This window comes from Dendronephthya gigantea, unplaced genomic scaffold (genome assembly GCF_004324835.1).
Source record: "Dendronephthya gigantea isolate DGI-Jeju-01 unplaced genomic scaffold, DenGig_1.0 000090F, whole genome shotgun sequence".
Classification (NCBI taxonomy): domain Eukaryota; kingdom Metazoa; phylum Cnidaria; class Anthozoa; order Malacalcyonacea; family Nephtheidae; genus Dendronephthya; species Dendronephthya gigantea.
Window position 1 is genome coordinate 778,601 of NW_021163100.1, and position 18,294 is coordinate 796,894.

Consider the following 18,294-nt stretch of genomic DNA (forward strand, 5'->3'; position numbering starts at 1 on the left):
GTTGTGTTGATGGTTATTCTCGCCTTTTAATTTACGCTCACTGTGCTGACAATAACCGCGCAGACACAGTTTTAAATTTGTTCAGAGAAGGTGTTGCTCAGTTTGGCTTGCCATCCAGAGTTAGAAGCGATCATGGTTTGGAGAACATAGAAGTCGCTCGCTATATGCTCGAGACGAGGGGACTTGGAAGAGGAAGTATTATAACGGGAAGCTCAGTTCATAACACCAGAGTTGAAAGAATGCACCGTGACATATATTCGGGTGTTCTTTGCTTCTTCGCAAGAATTTTCAATGAACTGGAGGAATCTGAAAATCTGGATCCATTAAATGATGTTCACATCTCTGCCCTCCATTATGTATATATCCAGAGAATCAACAAATGCTTGAAAGAATTCGCTGCTCAGTGGCAGAATCACCCGTTATCAACTGAAAATAACATGTCTCCTTTGCAACTTTTTACAGCTGGTGTTTTGGAAAATATCAACTCTGGTTACTCAGGAATCGACGGGGTTCTCAGTGAGACTGACTTAATCGGTTATGGAATTGATGCAGATGAAACGGTACTTGTTGAAGAGGATGATGAGATCATTGTACCTCCTGTAGAAATATATTTGACAGACGAACAAAGAATCTACGTTGAAACACATTGTGATCCCCTTGCAGGAGATGGAAGAGAAAGGTTTATCAAATGTGTTCGTTTACTCCATGAACTTTTACATTAATCAAACCACAAAGTTAGTACCAATATGTGAATAACAAATTTCATTTATACAAACTACAATCCTGGGGCCGGTTGTTCGTACGGCGTTTAGCTTAAACGGTGGATAAGTTCAAATCCACCGTTTAAGCTAAACGCCGTACGAACAACCGGCCCCTGGCAACATCGCGTGTGTACAGACATAGTTAGAACCATTATTAATTTCGGCATAAATCACCCTTCGAAAATGTTAATCTCGCGTTTTTTGTCGCGTAATAATGCTTAAAACCTCAGTTTATATCTTCATGCAACAGTATTAAAATTTTCAACACTAAGTTTTTTTGCAAACCTGAAAAGCGCAACAAAGTATGTTTACTGTATAATCTCAAAATATTGTGAAAATGAATTGTGAAAAAGATGACACTTGAATGACAATCGAAGCTATTTTTGTATTCATTTCAATAACCGCATTATAAATTATATTCCGGCAAAACTTAGTTCACAACATAATCTAAAGAATGAAGGTAAAATAAATTAATTTTGAGCGATACGCCGAAAAGATTTTAGGGTTTGAACGTTTCCCACCCAAAATAGACGACATAATGAAAAAATCTTCTCTTACACACGTTGTAACCGTGGGCAGGGGCATTTCTTGCCTTAACATGATTGTTTCCAGGAATTGTAGTTAAATTAAGGTTTTGACAGTGGTGGACAATAAAGGTTCTGGATCCAAGATGGGACTGGACGTCCTACCAAACTAAATATCAGTGACTAGCTAGTTCTTTAAAACATAGCCTAAAAAGCAAACAGTGTCCGCAACTCGGATCACGAAAACGACTCAGGAACCACTGCATGTTTTAGAATTTTAATGTGATAAATTAACATTAAAAAGCAAAAAAGTAAAAAGACACATTTTTCCATGTTTTTTTTTTCTGTTTTAATTCATAAAAAACTCTTCTACTACGAGAACAACCACTTACCCTTTTATTTTACAAATATCAACACAACGCATACTTTTAAGCCCGTTTACACTACACATACTAATCCGGGTCGAATCAACACTAATGTAAACAAACCCAGGGTTCGACCCGGGTTAGTTTGTGTATAGTGTAAACGGGGCTTAAAATTGGTAATGAGCGCACGATTAAAGTGTCTAGCAAGCTCGAGTTTTGCATTTACAAAGCAGAGAAAGCTATAATTAATGTAAGGCCATATAGCATAGAAACTAACAAGAAACAAACAAACAAGTATAGGAATTATCACAGCCAGTAGTGATAAAGTGTTTTATACGATTATAAATGACCAAGCAAACGAGTTTCTTAAAATATTACTGAAGTCCTCTGCGAGTTCGTTGTACGATTGGTAAGTTGACGGTACTTCCAACAAAGGGCCACAGGTATGCGCGACAATCCCTCGGGAATGACCTTCGTTTGAATTGAACGATACAGCAATATTAGACACTGTGATAATATTGCTTCCTGTGATAAACTGTAGAAAACCACCCATCATGGTCTCATCTAATGACTTTATGTACCTCTTCAAATGGTCAAGGCAAGCGCGATCGGCGTCTGAATTTGGTTTGGCATCAAGAAGTTTGATAAGTCGCTTTGCTGAAGGCTTCTTTTCGGCGTACATAGTGGACAAGCTATTGAAACTATTGAACTCGGGAAAGCCTTTTAAGGACATCAATTCTTCACTCCATGCATTTGCAATATATCGGGGCTTTTGGACTAGCTCTTGGTGTGCTAGTTCTTGCAATATGATAGAAAAATTGTTTTTAGTTGGATTACGATGACACTTGTAACTGCTCAGGAATTCTAAAACGTCTTTGTCGTTAGGTTTGATTTCATCCTTCAGACACATATTAATGGTGTCTTGTTCATCCTTAGAAACATACGCATTGAAGGAATCGAGAAGACATTCTTCGGTAAGACTACCCTCTCCAAAAAGGCAGCTCCCAATAAAGGCTCTTGAAAGGTAAATAGGAAAATAACCCTCCTCTTTAAACCCAAACGTAAGAATCCTAGCCACACTTTGCCACTCTGGAGTTTGATAATCATGTCTAATTGACGGAACTTTCTCAGATGATCCAACCGACAGAGCAATAGCGAATTCGCTCCAAAAAAGACTCAGTATCTCACGTGTGACTCCAGTTCCTCTTCCTTTTTTCACGAGACCATTATCTCCGATAAATACGAAAATTATATTAAATTTCAGAACGTCAGTATCTTTGAATTCTGATATCATTGACCTGAGAACATCGCTTCTTCGTATGGAAATTTCACGTACTGGACGATGGAATATTTCAATTTCATATATTGGTATGGTCTCCAGTTGTTCTTCGGTCTCGGTGTTTGACGATTCGCTGTTAATGTTTTCATCAACTATAACAATGGGAGCTTCTTGCGAGTTACCCTCTGGCTCTGATAATGGAAGTGTCACTTCAATCTGGGATTCATCATTTGCAGGAATCTGAAGAAATTCTTCAAGTGTGGAATTGGATGACCTATTGTTAATGCTTTCATTCACAATAGTATGGGCTTCCTGGAAGTTACTAACTGCAAATGAAAAAAAACACAATTAAAGAAAACGCACGCGCACTATGGCGTAAAGACGCTAAAAAATAGTGCTCCGTGACATTTGAAATTTTTACACAATTACTGCTAAATTTTTAGAAACATTATTGCGTTATTACTTAAGTAAGGATATCTTTAAAACAACGTTGGTGTTATTTTTTGTTAACTTGGTGTTTTCGCGCATTTTGTGACTTTATCAAGATTTGGACATCGAACATTGGTCATTGGAGTGGTTACGCGTTCATTGCTTTTAGCGTGAATAATTTCCAGTGCTACTTCAACTGTGAATTCTGTGAGTTCGAATTGGTTATATTATATATATTTTTGGAACTTTTACGCAAATATTTTGCTATTTCTCGAGTTTGGACCGTTAAATTATATTTGCGAACGTTATTCCGTTAACCGCGTGCTACGTGATTTGGTAAATTGGTTGGTGACGAAGCACGCTAATTAGAAACTATGCCGCAAGAAAGCAAAGCGGAGAGCGCGCATTTCAATGTAATTTGTGCCCGAGACAATTTGGTTCGGAACGAGGACGGTCGCTACATTTAAATTCATGCAGGAAAAAACACGCAACTGGTGGAGCGAGTCAACAAGATGGACAAACATCAAGTATGCCTGGTTCTATTGTTGTCGATCCGGTTACTCCCTCAAGTTCTCAAAATAGCGGATCACCATGTGTTTGGGGCAGCCTCACTAAAGACGATCTAAAGCAAGTTGTTAACGCAGCCTATGAAGAGGTGGTTTTTTGGCGCAAAAATCTGTTTATGTTGCCGAGTGGAGCTGCTGGAAAGTCATACGTCAGGGAACTGGAGAGACTTGTTAACGCTTGGAACAGTAACTCGGAGATCTTGCATGATATTTCTTTAAAACTTACTATGATCATGCCTGCTCTTCTCTTACAAAAACCGAGTTTCAAATCGAGATCGAAAGACCATGTGACTTGTCTGTCTCGGCGCATGGCTTTGTGGCAACAAGGTAACTTTGATGGGTTACTTCGGGAATGCAGAACCATCCAGTCGACACTACTGGCTACTAGAAAGGTTTCGAATGAACAGCTTTCCAAGACCTTCGCTAGTCTCATGTTTCGTGGCAAAGTGAACGCAGCTCTACGTTTGTTGGATGAACAATCATGTGGTGGAGTTCTTCCTCTTAATGACGCTGTGTACAAGGACCTCTTGCAGAAACATCCACCTGCACAACCTGAGGATCATTCCGTCATGATTGATGGTGAAATTCCATATGTCGATCCATCGTTATTCGCCAACATCGACGAGGCAGCCATAGCAAAAGCAGCATTGAGGACTCAAGGTGCTGCTGGTCCTTCAGGTCTTGACGCACTTGGATGGCGGCATATTTTGGTGTCTCGCAACTATGGAGATGCTGGCAAAGATCTACGATCCGCAATAGCGTTAATGGCGAGAACACTTGCAACCCAGAAGGTCGTTATTGGAGCAGATCAGACCACCAGCTTAGAGACCTTCTTAGCGTGTCGCTTAATACCTCTGGACAAGAACCCTGGTGTCAGACCGATTGGGATTGGAGAGGTTCTACGACGGATAATTGGAAAATCAATTGTCTTTGCCATTAAACCACAAATCATGGATAGCGCAGGAGACTTGCAGCTATGTGCAGGACAACAATCAGGCTGCGAGGCTGCTGTTCACGCCATGTCGAAGATTTTTGAAGAAGAAGAAACAGACGCTGTCTTACTGGTAGACGCCACCAATGCGTTCAATTCCATCAACCGCAAGATCATGTTACATAACATTCAGTACATTTGTCCTGCAATGGCTGTTTATACGTTCAATTGTTATGTAACAGCTTCAAGATTGTTCGTGCAAGGTGGTAAAGAAATTGCATCAGCTGAAGGTACCACGCAAGGTGATCCGTTAGCCATGCCGTTATACGCCGTCGCCATTACTCCACTCCTGCTCATGATTAAATCTGGTGAAGCTAGTGATGTAAGGCATGTTGCGTACGCGGATGACCTTAGTGGGGCAGGTAAGCTAATGCAACTGCGTGCCTGGTGGGAGAAGATTGCCGTGCATGGTCCGAGTCTTGGTTACTACCCGCGAGCTGATAAATCCTGGTTGATTGTGAAGCCACACCTGGAGCAGACTGCCATTGAGATCTTCGCTGGAACTAATGTACGAATTTCAAGTGAAGGGCATAAGTACCTTGGAGGATATCTTGGATCGGATGACGGAAAAGATAAGTATATTAGTTCTTTAGTTAGTAAATGGTGCCAGCAACTTCACGTTTTGAGTGAAATTGCCAAATTCCAACCCCAAGCAGCATACACGGCGTTTGTCTCGGGTTTTCGGCACAGATTTACTTACCACATTCGTGCCGTTCCAGGTATCAAGACCGCGATGCAGCTTGTTGACGACACCATCAACCTGAAGCTCCTTCCTGCACTCCTCGATAACCGTAGCTTGTCCATCCATGAGCGACAATTGGTTTCGCTTCCAGCTCGTATGGGAGGTCTTGGTATTCCGATCTTTAACGACATCTGTGATGAAGAACATTTGAACTCCACAACCATCTGTCATCTTCTCTCAAGTAGAATCATCCACCAGAATGGTACACCATCAGCAGAACATGGAGATTCCATCCACGATCTTCGCCGTGAGATTGCAAAACAACGTCAAGCTAGGAACTCGTTGCTGCTACAGAACTTGAGATCGAGCATGAGTGAAGAGCAGATTCGAGCAAATGACCTCGCCCAGTTGAAAGGATCCTCAGCTTGGCTAACTGCTCTGCCACTTGCTGAAGAGGGCTACATCTTGACCAAGCGTGAGTTCTTTGATGCAATCTACATGCGTTATCGATGGCCTTTGAAACGCCTTCCATCTTTCTGCGCTTGTGGAAAATCGTTCACGGTAGATCATGCCCTGTCGTGCCTGAAAGGAGGTTTTATCCATCGAAGACATAATGAGATCCGTGATCTACTTGCTGCTGCTATCGATGACGTTGCTTACGATGTTTCAATTGAACCTGCTCTTGCTCCTTTGACTGGCGAGGTTCTTCCATCCAGTGCTAACTCAGCCGATGACGCCAGAGTGGACATTGCTGCGAGAGGTTTCTGGCAGAGATGTGAAAAGGCATTTTTTGATGTAAGGGTGTTTAACCCATACGCCTCTACACATCGACGCCAGACGTTGAGCAGCTCGTTTAAAGCCAACGAACGGGAAAAGAAGCGACATTACAACCAACGGATTGTTGAGTTCGAGCATGGCTCCTTCACACCGGTCGTCTTCAGCGCCTTTGGCGGATGCGGAAGAGAGACCCAACATTTTCTTTCCTTCCTGGGTGCGAAGCTGGCTGACAAGAAGAATCATTCTACATCTATGGTGGTTAGCTGGTTACGACGAAAGATCGCCTTTGCTTTGCTTAGAGCTCGCGTGGTGTGTGTTCGCGGCAGTCGAAGTTGGAGGACTGCATCCATCACATCAACTAACGACATTACGTTGTCGGAATGGAACTCCAACATTAGCGAGTAGTCTAGTTAAGTTGTTTTTGTAAATAGTCTGTAGAACTATTATACTTAATTTTAATGCATGATTGATTATTGTAAATTTCCCTAGTACTAATAATGTGAATAAATTATTATATATCAATCTACCTATTAAAGAAAATAAAGAGTGTGTTAACCAATAAAATGTACATGTACAATTGTGATGTGATGTAATTGATATTTTACTTGTAAGAAAGACAGGGACTTGACAAACATCAAAATTTACCATACAGTTAATGCTTCTAATATTTATGTCACCTGATGGTTGGTTTGCATTGCTGTCTCTAACATAATCATCATTGAAAGAGTCATTGTTGTTTAATGGTCCCATTGATTCATTATCATTTTCATTTTCTATTAGGTTAAAAAAAACAACCCAAATGAATATCATTGATTAATTAAAGCAAAGATAATTATGAAAAATATATATTCTTATAACATTGGCTAATACAACCCCCATATAACTTTCTACGCAGATCTAGCAATGTCATCAGAGACACACTTTGCTAAGCATTATACCAAAGTTCCCCATAATTTAGGCCTGGTGAAAACTTTGGTAGTATTAAACCCATTCTAGTATTAATTGTGACAACTCACAATTTTTCTTAAGTGTATGGCAGATTGGTGTTGCAATTTTTGTTTAGTGTTTGCCATTGCTTGCTAATTAGGTTAAAATGTGTGAAAAATTGTTTTACCATCATCAAAAATGCAGTCTTCCATGATATCCTCAGCAGATTCTTCCTCAATCAATTCTTCTTGTAATCTTACATACACACAGCCTTGTCCAGACATTTTCATGAGGACTTCACAAGTCATTGAAACACCTTCAGCAAGTTTGGGCAAAATCAGAGACCCATAACAAGCCTGCAATTAACAGATAGGGAGGATTATGGCAAAATAGTACTTGTCCATAAATTGATTGATAATATTCATATTGTGTTCCTTAACACCCTTTTGGAAACTGTATGATTATAGGACTGACTGTGAGATAACTACAGTATATTTTTAAGCACTGTTATAAATTTAATTATATAATTAAATTTAGCACACCTGCTCCAGCAATTAGCCTGAACCCCTTTCCACAGACTCAAAACAAGTACTTGTTGTGTTTTATACACACAATTACACAATTGTGAAATAATTGTTAAAATGTTTGAGCACACTGTTTCTTTGACTTTTTTGGTTTTTGCAAAATAATATATTCTACATATACCTTCATAAACTCAAACGGAATTTCAGATCTTGGCAGTTGCTCAACAATTTTTTTGGATAATGTTGCTGCATCCCATGCCCGGTCAAAAGGAAACTCTGAGACGACCAAGCCTCTTTTTTCTAACTCAATTCGGCTGCTATGGGTCGGGACTCGCGCAGTTTGGGGATTTGGTATGATCACAAGGTCTTTGTAAACAACATGCTTTGTGACAGGTCGTCCAGCCCGTCCACGTTTTATTGTTGACGCCACTGACGTAGAACTGGATCGTTTCCTTTTGCTTGAATTTCTACTAGAATTGCGAGAGCTATGAGCTATTGTAGGGAAACGGGAGGAAAGCTCTTCCCGTATTGATAACACTGGCTGAAATGGGCGACGTTCTTCTGTGGATAATGAATTTTCTGTTGATAAATGAGCAACACGTTCAATATCGGCGTTGGTTAACGATTGTAGCGTTCTTAGCGCATCAGCAGCTTGTCGAATGGATGTCATAGAACTGTTAACTTTTCCCTGCTGTGCCATGTCGAAACTTGTCAAGAATTTACATTTTTTACACGTTGTTTCATGCTAAGGAGACATACTATTACGCGCCAAATTATCTCGCCTCGCAAATCGCAATGGTTCGTGAAATGTGAATAAATTAATTTGCAAAATGCGAATAAAAAATTATAAAGTGCGGATAAAATAATTATAAAGTGCGAGTAAATTAATTTGCAAAGTGTGAATAAATTAATTTGCAAAGTGCGAATAAAATATTATAGAGTGTGAATAAAATAATTATGAATTGCGAATAAATAAATTCAAGTGTGAATAAAATAATTGCAAATGTGAATAAATTAATATCATATGTGAATAAATTAATTATTAGAATATAGAAATATTCGGCGCGTTATATAAATCGTTATTGTTTACAACCCCATATCGATAGTTTAACGTATTAATATTGTGAAATCGTGAATAATTAACGATGTTTATACCCAACCAAATTTCGTGAATTAGGTCACATGCACACCCTGGATACCCCAAACAAATCATTTTGAATAGATATGCAAATCAGTTACAAACACAAGTGGTTGTATTGGAAAAATAAAGCCACAACTGACTCCTTGTCTATTCAAATCTTATTTATTACAAATTTATTTCACAAGTTGTTTACAACACTCGCGGCCGTGTCGATTGTATATACTGATTGTTATATAGGTTGTGTATTTTAAATGTGATTGGTTTATTCGTAGTCACATGACTTTAAATAGATTCAATGTTTTCCGCCAGGGAAACAAGTAAGAAATTGTTGCCCTCTTCTTGTCATAACAAAATAAAGTGTTTTTTTTAATTGAAATTGTCGTGTAACATGTATGTTTTTTTTCCTATATAACAAAATGCTTAATGTATACACTGCCTCGGGAAATAGTAAGTTTTTTTCCATCGAGTCTCAAACATTCAGACTTGTTGCCGCTCGTGTTTTTAACATTACTGATGATATCAAATGTGGTATATTTGTGATATCAGGGAGTATTTAACTCTTGTTAACACAAATAGCTTTCCTAATAATCCGACATTTGATCAAAAAAATAATAAATTATGCATTAATATATTTAATTTATTAGAATTATAATCCTTCCCATTAATTTCACTACAGAAACACCAAGTAACTATGGGACACATTTTTTGATTGGTTATACAGCTCGAACTTACTATCATGAAGAAAACTATATTGGAGTAGCTATATTTGCACCAAATGGAGCGAATGTGACAATCTCTAGCACCCAAACTGGCCAGCCTTGGAATTATACTGTTTATATTGAAGAAGGAGAAATTTTTGAATACAAACTACCGGTTGCCTTACGCATGCACCAAACACTATTTCTACAAAAAGGGACTGAGATTTCATCATCCTCAAATATTTCGGTGTTGTGTCTAAATTTTGGTCGTCATGATAACAGAATGGACGGTGGTTTGGCTTTACCGACCAACATTCTGGGTTTAGTCTACGTTGTAGCATCATATCAACCATGCGAGAATGGTAAAGCGAATATCGCCGTAATATCAACACAAAACAACAACAACATTATTATTTTTGCCAACAAGAATGCTGTTATATACCATCGCGAGATCTTGTATGATGGCAAGTCATCACAAATATATATAACTCAAGTCCTTCAAAAACTTGACGCTCTCTATATCTCTGCTTCTTCCGATTTATCTGGGACAGTTGTTATTGCAAGTAAGCCGGTTACCGTTATATCCGGAGTAAGCTGTGCTCCTATGCCATTTGGCTGGTATTCTTCCTTAGAAGCGACCCTGCTGCCTGTTTCATTGTGGGGGAACGAATACATCTTGGCAACGGTAGGAAATATGGACAAATCACAAGGGGACCATTTTCGTATTTTTGCCTTCGAAAATAATACTGTCGTGAAAAGTACACATTGGACGAAGGTTTTGTCAACTGGGATGTATACAGAGTTGGTATTAGGAACTAATTTGACATCATTTATTAGGTGCAGTAAGCCATGTCAAGTTGTGCAATATATCATTGGTGATAAAATTTATAGGAAATATGTGGAACCTTCAATGATTGTTGTACCAGCAGTAAGTCAGTTTCTTTCGTATTACCACGTTTCTCTGCCTCATGGTTCAGAATTTCATGATGCAATCACAGTGGTCATAGATGGTGAATACATCAATGGTTTATACATGAATGGATTGAAACTGAACAGTTTACGCTGGGAGAGAGTGCGTGGAACAAAATATGTTTGGACGGTGATTAGTTTATCGGATCCAACGGAAGTTACAGTGTATCACGCTTCTTCTTTGGTGAAATTTGGTCTTATTGTACTTGGGTGGAATAACGTTGACTCTTTTGCATACGCCGGTGGTTTTGACTTACAGAAAAAAACAGATGGTGAGTTATTTGATAAAATTTTGCATAATATTATATTTTTGTTGCTATTTTGAAAACAAAAACGGAAGAATTCGAATCATCTTTAATTTTACGTACGTCCCATTTCGAGAAGTAATTCCGAATTAATTTTAATATGAACTGAATAATAAACTCGACCAATATCTTGAAGTATATTGCTGACTTAAAACAAGTTAACACTTATCCAGCTCAATCGCGATTTTCAGTGTTGAGTTCGGTATGCTGTTCGGTTACGACATCAAAGCGTCGTTACGATATCATCCGATGCCCTCCGAAATTATACTGGCATTGCCATTATTATGATATATAATTATAGCTATATAGTTTAGTGACAGAAAGTTCTCAATTTTTTTGGTTCTTTATTTTGTCTAATTCACAAAGTTAGTAAGTTACCGACATTGCCTCTGTGTAATCCCGGGTAACTTCATGATTTGAATTAAAGATTTTCTACTATTTTCTAGATGGTATCAGCGCGTTACTATCTTCTATGTCGTATAACAAGTCGAGGTTGCGGGGTATGTAAAGCCAGTTTTCCTCTAGTGATATTTTTCCGACAAAGCAACTTTATTCTTTTGCATTTGAGCAATTCGTTCCATGTGGTTGCCGTTGAGATCCCTCTGAAAAGAAAGCGAAATGTCGCTTCGCGCGAAAAATATCGTAATTATCGTTACATAAGAAATATCGTTAATAAGAGCTGGGAAATGAATAATATTTTTTCGGATTGAAATACAAGCGCGTGAGAATAATTTGCATAGTTTTGGCTTTATCAGTTTTGCTGAAACCATATCGTCTAAGCCATCATCAAGTCATAAAGCGCAGTGGCGTAGCCAGCATCGATAATTGGGGGGGCCCATATTCATATATTCGTGTTAATAGACTGTAAAGACAATTCATTTGAAAAGAAATTAATCCTGCGTATCACGAATATATGAATATAGGCCCCCCCAATCATCGTTCTGGCTACGCCACTGACAAAGCGGTAGGATTGTGTTCATATAAATGTTATTTATCGGACTGGAGGTCCGTATAGGGAAATATTTCCTTTCGTTTTGACTTAGGGGCCTTCGTCAGGAGAGTTAGTATGGAAGTAAATAAGGGAGAACACGTGATAAAACACGTGATAAAAATAGACCAGTAGGAAACAAAAAGTGAAACAAAAAACAAATTGGCAAACATTATAGTTACGAAAGAGGCGCCTGACTCCAGACTAAAAATAGCCAGCAATTGAGGAAGGGCAAAGGAAACATATTACAACATGCAGGGGCGCCGGAATATCGATAATAACGGGGGCAGATATTCATATATTCGTGTTCGCAGATCGTAAAAACAATCGATTTCAAAAGGAGTTAATAATGCAGAACACGAATATATGAATATCTGCCCCCGTTATTATCTACAGTATTGGAATAAAATATGGAAACATCTTATAAAATATCCATTAATAAGACATTCCGTGATATTTTCTGTGACATGCAAACAAATTTTATTGTAACTCAAGAATTGTATGTAATATTAGTATAAGAAAAAGACAAACGCTAGACTTCCACACAGTTGAACTTTAATACTTAGTGTGAAGCCCTTTTGCTTTACACAGTTCATTGACACGACTGGGAACACTGTCATAAAGTTTTTGGATAAAGGCAACAGGAATAGTTCTCCAGATGTCCTGCAACACCTCCCACAGCTGCTGCAAGTTTGCAGGAGCTCTCTTCACTTTCTCCTGCTCCATGTACGTCCACACTTGCTCAATGATGTTCATATCTGGACTCTGGGCCGGCCAGTCTAGGACAGTCAAACTGCCATCTCGTGTCTTGTTTTCCAGGTATCGTTTGACTACCCTTGCTGTATGCTTGGGATCGTTATCTTGCTGAAAAACGAAGCTGTTGCCAATAAGAGCCCGCCCAGTGGGCACAGCGTGGTGGATGAGTATCTGCTTGTACCTGGCTGCCGTTAGGATGTCAGTGATCCTGTACAGACTGCCCACCCCACTGTACGTAATGGAACCCCAGACTTGTAGAGATCCTCCGCCATGCTTCACGGTTGGTAAAACGCATCCTACCTCTCCCCTTTTCGTCGCCGCACATACTGCCGCAAATTGTTTCCAAACAGTTCAAACTTTTTCTCATCTGTGAACATGACTTTTCTCCATTGGTCGGACGTCCACTGTTTGTGCTTTCTGGCCCATAACAATCTTTTCTGCTTGTTGCCCTTTCGCAGCAAAGGTTTTCGCACAGCTACATAACCTCCAAGACCACCAGCTGTCAAGGTCTTTCGAACCAGCCTTGAGGACACTTTTTTCCCTGTCGCAGCTTCCAGATTTCCTGCCAGCTCCTTACTGGACATTCGTCTGTTTCTTAATGACGTCACTTTCAGGTACTTTTCGTCTGATTTTGACAGTTTTTTCTTTCTTCCTCTTCCTGTGGTGTTTCTGAAATTGCCATTCCGTTCATGACGCTGGACACACTTATACACTGTGCTCGGCGACACATTCATCCTGTCAGCAATCTTCCTGAATGAGTAGCCTTCATCCCTCAGAATCTTCATTTGTACTCTCTGTACTTCTGTTGTCTCTCTCCCAGGGGCCATTCTCTTCTTCTTTGTTGTGAACTTTTACCAATGGGCACTAACGTAGTACATGCACTTAGTATTTATTCACTGAATCTGTGTCCCACGATTGTGGTAGTTTGTTAACCTAATTTATTAGCTAAATTTTGTTATAATTCAAACCTAACTTTAGTGTTTCCATATTTTATTCCAATACTGTATATTCCGGCCCCCCTGACAACATGTTTTGATGTAAATAAAGAAATGGTAAATCATGTTCCTGAAGGTAAAGTGACTTAAATGAAAGATAGTCTGATAGTCGATGCAAGTAGGATGGAGTTGCAATAAATGGTTTGAGTAGAGGCATGTGAAATTGTGCCTGATAAAAAAACTTTATATAAATAACAGTGTCGGAATCAGTTAAGCCTGGTACACAAGAGTGAAATAAGCACAAGCATAAGGAAGCCGAAGGTAGAACAAAGAAATGAAGACAATTATGGAGCGTGCGGCCGGCACTGATAAGCATCGACTTAAAAACAAGCGCACAAGACTCTAAGCATAAGCGAAGCTGGAAGAGAAGACATTTGAAAACAGAATTCCTTTCGCTTGTTTTTTTTGACCCATGCAGGAAAAGATTGCTTTTGAATTTCTGCTTATCTTTATTTTTTTCGTGTGAACCGTGCTTTAAAAAAATGCCTCTGGGAATGCCTAAGGGAATTGGGCTCTGAACAGTTTTGCTGTGAAGAGTTGTGTACCAACTTTGATTAGATTAGCTGAAATGGTGCTCACCCTCAACAATATTTCCTTTGATGGTGTTTCGGAAGTTTTCGGAAGCAAATTCCGACATTTACAATAATTGTTTTCCTTTGTCAGTGAAACATTCAACTTGTAATCTTCTTATGGTGGCTCCCAACAGTTTCTGAAATTTTTAGATGCAGATTTTAAACAGGGAAATTAAGCATCGAAATCTTTGACTAGAAGCCTAAAATTTTATTTTTCTAACATGCAACATATCTAAAGCCAAAATATATTCAGAACTTGTGCTTGGCAGAGAGGTCGTCGAGTTTATATTGCAAACAAGTTCGGTTACCCCCATTTTATTTTTTTTCTTAAAAATTTTACACGATAGATGATTTATTGATAGTGAAGTTTTAACCCCTTAAAAAATTGTATTGGACAGAATTTTTTTAAAACTTCACTATCGATAAGTCATCTATTTTTTAAAATTTTGATAAAAAAATGGCAATCACAGAACTCGTTTGCAATGCAAACTCGATTTAACTCTATTTATTGGCATTATTAGACGTCTCTGTTGCTATAGCAATGACTGCTAAGCACAAGTTCTGAATAGGTTTCAGTTCTAGGTATGTCCCCAGAAAGGTGTATAAAATTTTAGTCTTCTAATCAAAGGTTTAGATGCTGAATAATCCTGTTTAAAATGTGCATTTAAAAATATCGAAAAACTGTAGGAAGCCACCTTAAGTCATTGAAATATTATCACGATAAGCTCAAAATAAAACCACAGTTAATCCCAGTAGCGAACAATTTTGATTTTAAAGTCATGTTATTTATTTACAAAGAATATTTTTCACTAAAATATCTAAATCACAATTCCATTGCTAAAGATATTCGGCATTATACTGATGTATATAAAAAACCACATTTCGTATGACTTTATTCTTCGAGCAATATAAAAATAAAATTAATACAACATTTCTTTTGCATTTGTATACAAATTTCTGTGCTCTTTAATTTTATTTGTGGCAATTTTTCCTTATTACCTACTGTACAAAAAATATGCTAAAGCACAATTCGTCCCTTTTGCCGTCATGGTCGGGTAGCTAAATAATTATCTACATATTTTTTTAGGTATTTCAAATAATTTTGGAAAGAATTTTGTTATTGGATTTACGACACAATATTATAATACTCGCTTGCAAAATATTGAAGTATCGATGATTGCTGCGTACGACACATATGTGACAATCTCTAGCTCTGAGGCTGGTCAGCAATGGAACTACACTGTTTTTATAAAAGAAGAAGGCGTGTTTGAGTATATGATTTACCGTTTTCCCTACGGATGGACCCATCTAAATACTTTCAGAAAGGTATTGAAATTTCGTCAACCAGCGATATTTCACTGTTGTGTTCCCAAGGCTATTATCTGTCTGGCGACGGATACCTTGCTCTACCAACCAAAGCGCTAGGTTCAGAATATATCGTTTCGTCATATGACCTGTATTTCTATCAACCCTGGAGTCCTAACAGAGCAAATGTCGCAGTGATTTCTGCACACGACGACAACAGGGTGATTGTTATTCCCGACAAAAATGCTTTAATATACTATCGAGGTCTTTGGTATAATGGCAGAAATTCACAATTATACATAATCCACGTTCTTAACAAACTCGAAGCACTATACATCACAGAAAAATCTGATCTTTCCGGTACTCTTGTTATTGCAAGCAAACAAGTGTCAGTAATATCTGGTGTGGACACGCCACTTAACCTAGGGGGTGCCGCTTTTTTGGGAGCGTCCCTTCACCCAATTTCTTCGTGGGGATATGAGTACGTGTTAACAACTGTTCGGTCAATGGACAAAAATCGCGGGGATATCTTCCGAATCTTTGCCTATAGATATAATACTGTTGTCACAACAGCCTATTGGATTAAGACTTTGTCCCCTGGGACATATACAGAGTTAATTTTAGAAAAGGATCTTGCTTCGTATGTTAATTGTAGTGAGCCATGTCAGGTAGTTCAATACATTCGAGGAGAAAGCGTTGGTAGGAGATACGCAGATTCATCAATGGTAGTCGTTCCATCAGTAAACCAGTTCCTCTCCTTTTACCATGTGGTAATACCGGGCGGTCTCAGTTATCATGATTCAATCACTATATTTATTGAAAAGGAAGACATTAATGGCTTATTCTTTAATGGAGTAAAACTAAACCACTGTCGTTGGGATAAGATAAATGGAACAAACTATGTATGGACGGTAATCAGTTTATCAGGTCCAAATACTGTCAAAGTATATCACTCGTCCGAGGCAGTGAAGTTTGGCCTCCTTGCATTTGGATGGAACAGCGAAGAGTATTCAGCAGGTCGTTCGTATGCCTTCTCCGGTGGCTTTGCTTTAAATAATAAATCAGCAGGTAAGGTTCATTGCACTAAAAATATAATGAGATGATAATCAAGCTTAATGAGGTTTATCGTCTCATTATCTATATGGTTTGAATTGCATTCGACGCGACCAAAATGCGACGTATAATCTAGGCCTTAGACATGCCGAAAGGTGGTTATATTGTTATAATTTATATCCCCCATCACTACGCTGAAGCCTCTTACAGACGAGCAAGTTTTCTATATGACAATTTTTTATATGACAAGTTTTATTTGGCAATTGCACGTGTTTATGTACAGCAAATTTTCTATAACAAGTTTTTCTTTGACAAATTTCATTTGCTTGTGTCAATGTGCCAACAAGCTTACTTTGACAATTTAGTTTGCAGCCAGCGATGTAATCGTACAGCGGACAACGTGAGCGCACCATCGCAAAACACTATACTGTGTGCTGCCCAACCGCATACAAGTGCTCACATTATGTGACAAGTTTTCTTTTTCGACTCGTGCAGACAAGCAAAATTTGTGCTTTGACAATTTGGGGTGGTGTCGCAGCTCCACGCAAGAATAATTTTCATTGGCTGAATTTTAGAATACATTTCCATTTCAACCAATAGCATAGCTTCGTTCTTTAAAAAACATAGAAAAGCATTATCCATTTTTTTTTAATAAGTGCGCCCAATGTATCCCCTATATTGAAATGAAGCTTCTGTTTGAATTTCAATGTATGATTAATACACTGTTGAATAGCATAGCATAGTAATTATAACATATTCTAACAAAAGTTTGATTTTTAATGAGGTACTTTTTTACACATCCTGTATTATTAATTATTTGGTATCTTTTCAGGCCGGCCTTGTTAATAATGGATAAAAAGCATCCGATCAATAAATTTATTTTTAACCTTGAAAGAAAACAACAAATCATGCATTGTCATAATTATTCTTGTCGCCTGCAATTTTGATACGAAAGAAAACTTGTTGTTTAAAATTGCATTCGCTATAATTTTATATAGTGTAAAACAATACTGAAAAGCCTCACTTGATTAAGCCTGATTTCTATACAGTCGTAGTTTCGTGAAAACGTTAATGTTGTTGATGTAAGGAATATTACTACATGTATGCAGTCAACATTGGCTGATTTGAAGGCGGAAAATATAGACAATCTTATCTGGGAAAATCACTTACCTGGCAGGACAACTACGACAAAAAGAAAACTACGACTTGCACAATTTTTACGACTGATTTTATTGAACCCGAAGTTCATCATCAGTAAAATTAACAACAATAAATAAGTGTAACATGCTCTGCTTTGAATCTCTTCTGTAGATCGGAACAAATTGCTGTCTTCGGTGCCGTCATACCAGGCCAGGTTCATGAGTAAGTGTACATCAGGATTCCGTTGTATTTGTAATTACATGTCGGATATTGTGTAATTTATTTTTAATTACCAGTCTTCACGCTGCTAACTGGACGAATGCCTGTTTTCAACCAATGTTTTCAACCAACGCAAGAAAAATATTATTTTCAAATGTTTTCAAATTCTTCTACTCTGGAGGGCGTGTCTATTGCGATTTTTCTCTTTTCAGTCCCAAAAATGATACGTGTAAACGGAATCTGCGAGCGTAAAGATATACTTGTCTTATCAAATTCTTCCGGCATCGTATTGACGGAGCCTGGTTGGAAGCAATTATGGCACAATGTT

The 18,294-nt window shown here is 38.3% G+C and overlaps 3 protein-coding genes across 3 annotated transcripts; 2 read left to right on the plus strand and 1 right to left on the minus strand.

Annotated features, from left to right (window-relative positions):
- Positions 1–1,685: 1,685 nt before the first annotated feature.
- Positions 1,686–8,072, minus strand: LOC114533439. Its single transcript, XM_028554958.1, has 4 exons — positions 8,007–8,072; positions 7,489–7,657; positions 7,052–7,147; positions 1,686–3,255 (listed from the first exon to the last, which is right to left on the minus strand). Exons 1-4 carry the CDS (start codon positions 8,010–8,012, stop codon positions 1,982–1,984), a joined length of 1,545 nt encoding a protein of 514 aa, XP_028410759.1. The 5' UTR covers positions 8,013–8,072; the 3' UTR covers positions 1,686–1,981.
- A 1,875-nt stretch (positions 8,073–9,947) lies between these two features.
- On the plus strand, positions 9,948–11,446 carry LOC114533421. The gene is made up of 2 exons (XM_028554933.1): positions 9,948–10,905; positions 11,385–11,446. The coding sequence occupies exons 1-2, from the start codon at positions 9,948–9,950 to the stop codon at positions 11,444–11,446; spliced, it is 1,020 nt and encodes a 339-aa protein (XP_028410734.1).
- A 4,101-nt stretch (positions 11,447–15,547) lies between these two features.
- LOC114533422 lies at positions 15,548–16,657 on the plus strand. The gene has a single exon (XM_028554935.1). It carries the CDS (start codon positions 15,548–15,550, stop codon positions 16,655–16,657), a length of 1,110 nt encoding a protein of 369 aa, XP_028410736.1.
- Positions 16,658–18,294: the final 1,637 nt, after the last annotated feature.